Source organism: Apium graveolens, chromosome 5, assembly GCF_009905375.1.
Source record: "Apium graveolens cultivar Ventura chromosome 5, ASM990537v1, whole genome shotgun sequence".
NCBI lineage: Eukaryota > Viridiplantae > Streptophyta > Magnoliopsida > Apiales > Apiaceae > Apium > Apium graveolens.
The window spans coordinates 212,690,774-212,698,821 of record NC_133651.1 but is presented as its reverse complement, the minus strand read 5'-3'; the positions used below and the strand labels follow the sequence as shown (position 1 = coordinate 212,698,821).

Sequence of the window (8,048 nt, the reverse complement as noted above, 5' to 3'; positions counted from 1 at the left end):
GAAACTAGAAACCAAATAATTTTTTTTAAAAAATTAATTCGAAATATAACACATATGGTATGCAAATCGTTCGTTTAGAGATGTAGAAAAATACAGTGAAATCGGATTTTTAAAAAAATACGGTTTGACCGGAAATATCAAATTAAAAATGGAGGGGAAAAGCTGAAATTGGGTGTGGGAGGGTGCAGGGTAGTTGGGTGGTGTGATTTAGGGGGACCATTAGATAAGGTAGATCTAATGGCTTAGATTAGTTCTAAGTTTCTATTTTAATTTTAGTTTGTATTTGATCATTCTCCCAATTATACTAATGTCCCGCAAGCTCAGTTGGTTAAAGAGAGGATAACTATCCTTTTGGTCACAGGTTCGAATCTCACGGAGGAGAATTTATGATTATGCATCCTGAGCCAGAGCCTGTCGCTTAAATGCGATTTATCTTGGTTCACGTGGTTTGCAGGCTATTACGCGAGCCCGTGGGTTATCTACGATAAAAAAAATTATGATATCTTATCATACTAATGTTAAGTAAATATTTAATTAATAAAATATTATAACCGAGTTATGATAATATATACATGTATATATACATAATATTATATATATACATGTATATATACATAATATTATATATATATATAGAGAGAGAGATAGTTGGGTTTAGTGGAGACCTATATTATTTGGAGACCCTGGAGACCTACAAGTAATATAACCCGTGCTTCGCACACGGAAATTTCTTGCAATATACAAAATTTATTTTAAATTTTTTTTAGTGCAATATCGCAAAATTCATCATTCCTTTGTATTGTTAAAAAAATGCAAAGATTAGCATAGGTGGCTGATACTTGAATTAATATATTGAAACACATAATTATATTTAATTATTTACGATTATAAAAATATACATGGAGTATACTTTAAATTTGTTAAAAATATTTTTAAATTAATCATGTTAGTGAAATTCACCAAAACAAATTGTGTGTGCAGTACTTGTTGGATTTAATCTCAAACCGAGTAGTATAATAATAATTGCTTGATTCCTGTTTTACGTATGCATTGAGCTGGACTTGGTCGTGCTATGTTCAAGGAGAAATTATAGGAGTTTCCATACTAAGTTGGTGGTGGAATTGGTTAGAGGATTGAATTATTAGTGGTCCTGATTTTCAGCAGTTTATTTGTAATGTCTTTCTTTATATATTATGTATTAGCTGAATGAATAAAACACATCATTGACAGCACTCGTGTAGCTTTGTGTTCACCAGATTTATATCAAACTAGGTTATATATATAATCGTTATTTGCAATAATTGGTATCAGAGCTACCAGGAAACGAGAGAACTCTTCAAGGATGTCGTCTGTGGAAGTGAACAAGATGAGGGGAGGGTCGTTTGGGTTAAGTTATCCACTGTTGGATAGAAGTAACTACATCGCGTGGTCCCTCAAGATGAAGGTCTTCATGCAAGCCCAGGGAGTATGGGGCGATGTTGAACCTAGTGATCCAAAAACTCCTGTTGAAGATAAGATAGATAAGATTGCTTTGGCCATGATGTTTCAGGGCATCCCTGAGGATGTCTTGTTGTCTATTGCTGAGAAGGAGAGTGCGAAATCAGCATGGGAAGCAATTAAAACTCTGTGTCAGGGAGCAGATCAGGTGAAGGCAGCCCGAGTTCAAACACTGAAGACTGAATTCGAGGCTCTGTGTATGAAAGAATCAGACCAGCTTGATAATTTTTATATGAAGCTTAATGGACTTGTGACAAATATAAGGGCTCTAGGGGAGGAGATGAAAGAATCATATGTCGTGAAGAAATTGCTTCGTGCTGTACCAACACGATTTCTGTAAATCACATCCACGATAGAGCAGTTTGGTAACCTTGACACGATGACGGTGGAGGGAGCCATGGGTTCACTGAAGGCTCATGAAGAAAGAATCAAGTTTAACGAAGGCAAGTTAATGTTTACAAAAGAGGAGTGGCGAAAAAGAGAGGCAACAGAAGGCAAACTACTCCTGACACGTGAAGAGTGGTTAAAACGTAGTGGAAAAACAAACGAAGGACAATCATCATTTACCAAGAATCGAGACAAAAGTCGAGTTAGGTGCTTCAACTGCAATGTGTATGGGCATTTCGCAGCCAAATGTCGAAGGCCAAAACGAAGTAGAGAGTACAGACAAGAATCAAATCTGGCACAAATAGATGATGATGAACCAGCGTTATTACTAGTGAAGTGTGAACCAAAAGAATCGAGTATGCTATTGTTGGACGAAAGAGATGTGAGACCTCGCCTATCCGTAAACAACGAAGGTGGAATGGCAGATTCAAACCTGTTGTATCTTGATAATGGCGCAAGTAATCATATGACTGGGCAAAGATCCAAGTTTAATGTACTTGATGAGCGAGTTACTGGAAGAGTGAAATTCGGAGATGGTTCAACTGTTGACATTCAAGGAAGAGGTTCGATTATTCTCAAGTGCAAAGATGGGCAAGAACGTGTACTTAATGAGGTATATTTTATTCCTAATCTTCGCAGTAATATTATTAGTATTGGACAATTGATGGAGGAAGGAAATAAAGTTGTGATTAGAGGAGAATTTATGTGGGTGTTCGATAAAGAAGAAAAATTACTCATGAAAGTTAAGAAATCGCACAATCGATTATACAAAATAATAATCGAAACAGAAAATTTTGAATGCATGTTGGCAAGGTTGGATGACATCTCAAAGCTGTGGCATGCCCGTATGGGACATGTGAATTATCAAGCACTATCCTTGATGTACAAAGATAAAATGGTGAGAGGATTGCCTAAGGTCGTACAACCAAAGGAAGTGTGTACTGGTTGCTTAATGTCGAAGCAAGCAAAGAAGCATGTGCCAAACAAATCAAATTTCAGTACAAAGAAAATACTAGAGCTTGTACATGCTGACTTATGTGGGCCAATAACTCCGGAAACTGCATCTGGCAACAAATATTTTTTGTTATTAGTAGATGACTTCAGCCGGGTGATGTGGGTTTATTTACTTAAGTGTAAAAGTGAGGCTTTTAGAGCATTCAAGAACTTCAAGGCATTGGTGGAGGACGGAGCAGATCGAAGAATCAAGGTTTTAAGGACAGACCGAGGAGGATAATTTATGTCAAATGATTTCATAAGCTATTGTGAAGAGGCAGGTATAACCAGACACTACACCAATCCATACACGCCTCAGCAAAACGGCATTGTTGAACGAAGAAACAGGACAGTAATGGAGATGGCAATAAGTTTTCTAAAAGGAAGAGAAATGCCAGCTGTGTTCTGGGGTGAAGCAGTCAGACATACAGTTTATGTTCTCAACAGACTTCCAACTAGAGCACTAACAGGTGTCACACCATATGAAGCTTGGTCACACTCAAAGCCGGACGTAGCACACATTCGAGTATTTGGTTGCTTTGGACACATGAGAATCCCTAGTCAAGGCATGAAAAAATTGGACGATCGAAGTTTATCAGTCATTAATCTTGGAAGAGAACCTAGTACTAAAGGTTATCGACTATACAACCCAAACGAGAAACGGGTCTACGTGAGCAATAATGTGATCTTTGAAGAAGAAAAACCATGGCCGTGGGGAATTGAAAACAAGAATGAGGTCGTGCAGGTGGTGTTTCCACTCGATGCAGAATCACAAAATGAAAATGAAGAAAGTAATGAACAATTTGCTCCTGATAGCGAGGAAGAAAGTGATACAACCACGCCACTGTCACATGCCACAACACCTAGACAAGAATATGGCACAGTCACTCCATTATCACACAGCTCAAGTTCGAGATTGAACTCAGATAATTATGATGACAGTACTGACCCGAAGAAGAGCAGACTACTTAGTGATATATATAATGACACTGAAGAAGTAGTTTTGGATGAAGAACTGTACCTAATGGGGACTGGAGAACCTGCAAATTTTAGAGAAGCATCAAAAGAAAAAAGCTGGAAAAGAGCTATGGAAGCTGAAATCGACTCGATTGAAAGAAACGGCACTTGGAAACTAACGGATTTACCAGCGGGCCATAAAGTGACTGGACTCAAATGGATTTACAAGTTGAAGAAGGATGCAGCAGGGAATATTATTAAATACAACGCCCAACTTGTCACGAAAGGATATGCCCAAGAACATGGAATTGACTACGAAGAGGTTTTTGCTCCGGTCACACGTTTAGAAATAGTACGAATGTTGTTGGCTCTTTCAGCAAAAAACTCTTGGCAAGTTCATCATTTAGACATCAAAACGGCTTTCTTAAACGGAGAAATAACAGAAAATGTTTACGTTGCTCAACCAGAAGGTTTCGAAAAACAGGGAAGTGAACACATGGTCTATAAGCTAATGAAGGCCTTGTATGGCCTGTGACAAGCACCTCGTGCTTGGTACGCCAAACTAAATCAATGCTTGGAGAGATTAAGTTTTGAACGATGTCCTTACGAAAATGCAGTCTATACTAGGGGAAAAGGAGGTGACTGTTTGATCATTGCTGTGTACGTGGACGACATCTTGATCACTGGAGAAAGCGTGCAGAAAATTGAGGAGTTCAAACAAGAAATGGGGAAGAACTTCGAGATGACAGATCTTGGAAAGCTCAGTTACTACCTAGGAATTAAGGTGAATCAAGAAGCTGGTTATACTGAATTGAAGCAAGCTAAATATGCTGCTAAATTACTTGAAAAGGCAGGGATGGGAGAATGCAATCCTACAAAGTACCCAATGGATCCCAAGGAACAAATCACAAAAGATGAGAATGGGCGAACAGTTGATGCAACCATGTACAGAAGCATAGTTGGTGGTCTTCGTTACCTGGTTAATACGCCCCCAGATATAGCATTTTCTGTTGGGATCGTGAGTCGATACATGGAACGCCCAACGACACTCCACTTAGCAGCTGTGAAAAGGATTTTGCGTTACATTAAAGGGACAATACAATATGGTTTGATATATGCTCAGAACATCAATAACAATGTGGTTACGGGTTTCTCAGATAGTGATCTAGGAGGAATGATCGATGACAGAAGGAGCACAGGAGGCATGGTTTACTACATGAATGACAGTTTGATTTTGTGGGTATCATAGAAGCAAAGGGTGGTAGCACTGTCATCTTGTGAAGCCGAATTTATGGCTGCTACAGCTGCAGCCTATCAAGGAATCTGGGTGCGAAATATACCGAGTCAAATCACAGGAGAACCTATTGGTCCAGTCACGTTGTTCATTGATAACAAATCAGCAACTGACTTAGCCAAAAACCCGGTATTTCATGGAAGAAGTAAGCATATTGATATTCGGTTTCATTTTATTCGTGAATGTGTGGAACACGGGGAAATCATCGTGAAACATGTAAGTGGTGATAAGCAACGAGCAGATGGACTCACAAAAGCTCTGACAACTATAAAATTTGAAAAAATGCGCAACCTGTTGGGAGTTAAGGAGCTGATGAAGTGAGTTTGAGATTAAGGGGGGAAATGTTGGATTTAATCTCAAACCGAGTAGTATAATAATAATTGCTTGATTCCTGTTTTACGTATGCATTGAGCTGGACTTGGTCGTGCTATGTTCAAGGAGAAATTATAGGAGTTTCCATACTAAGTTGGTGGTGGAATTGGTTAGAGGATTGAATTATTAGTGGTCCTGATTTTCAGCAGTTTATTTGTAATGTCTTTCTTTATATATTATGTATTAGCTGAATGAATAAAACACATTATTGACAGCACTCGTGTAGCTTTGTGTTCACCAGATTTATATCAAACTAGGTTATATATATAATCGTTATTTGCAATAGTACTGTATAATAATTGAAAGACATAAAATTGATAAATTTCTAATAAATATAAATAAAATTTATAATGTTTTATTAATTCCCAGCATAAATATTCAATGAACTGGTTAAAAGATCCAATATCCAATACCACTGCGCATTTGAAAATACTCAGGTCTTAATATTTTATCGAATATATTGGCAATTTTAAATCCTTAAGATCTTTGATGATGACTAATAATTTCACTCGGCAAAAAGTGGTCCATCAAATCCTTCAAATTCAAGACTGAAACAAAAATATGATAAGATATTAACAAAAAAAATCTATAAACAATATAAATGTATTTTAAAACTAAAAAAAATTAAGTTAATATATTTAATATTAATATAACATAACTTATAACTTAAATTATATTAAAAACACCTTTCTCTCATTATTATTACCACCTCATAATCAGGATTAAGATATATCTTTGATGCAGGGAAATTGATTATTGCTATTGAGGCTTTTAAAAATATAAAAGTGCAATAATTGTTAATAAGTTATAAATTATTATGTGAAAAATATGAACCTAAAAGTAATAATATTAACATTATGTCTCTAAATGATGACCTTGTACAAAATCACAACTACATGAGTTTATAATGCTTGGTCAAAAACTTGATTCATATTCTTTAATTATTTTTTAACTATATTAATTGATTGATATGAAAAGATGAAATTGTAATGATTTATGATTGATAGATATGGATACAAAAGGAAGGAAAAGTTGATAAGTGATACCTAGGTAATTTTAAACTTTCCTTTAGTTAGTTTGTAGAAAGAAGTTAAAATAATTATTTCTTTTATTTTATATTGCTGATAAATTATACAAATGATTATTGAGAATCCGAGTAAAAATATTTTAAAAATAAAAGCGTATCCAGAAAATCGGTTTATCAATTTTTTTTAATTTAACTTTGGAAACAAACACATATTTCCAAGGAAGCATGTAAATTACAAATTTCGTTATTATAGATCTTGTTTTTTTTTAAATCTGAAAAGATATCGATTGATTCATTACAAATCTTCATGAAGTTTTTCCAGTGATTCTACAAAATCATATAAAGATTTAAGTAAGCTAAATATATGAAAAATGTATTGTTCATAAATATATTAGTTGTCTTATTTTACCTAAAACTGTCCAATATGTTAAAAAAAACCTATATATATATATATATATCGATTTTGATCAAATCTTCAGAAAGATATTCATTTAATTAGATTGAAAATCATTGCAACTATTAAGTAAGCTGCATGAATTCGAGAGATACAATGTAAAAAAATCCTACAAAAACCAAGATGCATTGTAAAATGATCTTAGATTATAAGTTCTATTAATATAAAATATCATCGTATCGGCTCTTGTTGCAAGTCACAGTTTAGCACTGTACCATCTCTCTTGCGCAAATATGATGAAGGTTAGTTTGTACTTAGTTTGAAAGTTCAATAAACACATATATTCTACATCACCACTTTTGGAGAGTTATAGTATAATGTGTTGTGTATTATTATTTATAATTTAATATGATTTACATAACAATCTCTTGCTAAGTAATGTCAAATTATTTTTTAATTTATAATCTATACATTGCTTGTGATATTTAACCTCTACATCATACTCCAAGTTGATGTTTGAATGAATACAAAGTTAGCCTAATTCTGACATATTTTTTGAAAAAAATTAGTTATTATAATTTTTTATTAAAATTACGTAATGATTTCAATATTATCAAATTTTGCAAGGTTATTTATCAAGCACAGAAGAAGGCCTTAAAGCTAAGAGGAAAAGCTTCTTAGTCGGGATTTGTGAACATAACTCTTTTGGTTCATTGGTATGTAATACAATACTCAATATAGAGTCGTTGGCAATTAATATAAATGTGAAATTGATCGTTTGCGTATATATTGATGACAGAGAGTGCCAAAACCATTCGCCATGGAATTTGGTGCCAAACTTCCTCGACAAATCTTTCTTATTTGCAGAGGAGGAATTAATTGGGAAGGATTTTATGATAGTGATAATAAAAAATTACTTGGATTTGAAAATTTTATGAAAAGCCATAATGTCCGACAGATGTATACGGTATTGTTGGATTATATTGGAGGTGGAAATTTCTTTATTGAGATATATAATTCATTTGGTCTGGCAATAGATTATTCTGGTTGTGATTCGCAAAATTGTGTGAATATACCTAATAATATAAAAGAAAAAGAGTTCATTCTCGGTTTGGATGATTTGGAGG

General features: G+C 34.6%; 1 protein-coding gene across 1 annotated transcript; it reads left to right on the top strand.

The window, feature by feature from the left end:
• Positions 1 to 1,342: 1,342 nt before the first annotated feature.
• Positions 1,343 to 1,837, top strand: LOC141660658 (uncharacterized). Its single transcript, XM_074467644.1, has one exon. It carries the CDS (start codon positions 1,343 to 1,345, stop codon positions 1,835 to 1,837), a length of 495 nt encoding a protein of 164 aa, XP_074323745.1.
• Positions 1,838 to 8,048: the final 6,211 nt, after the last annotated feature.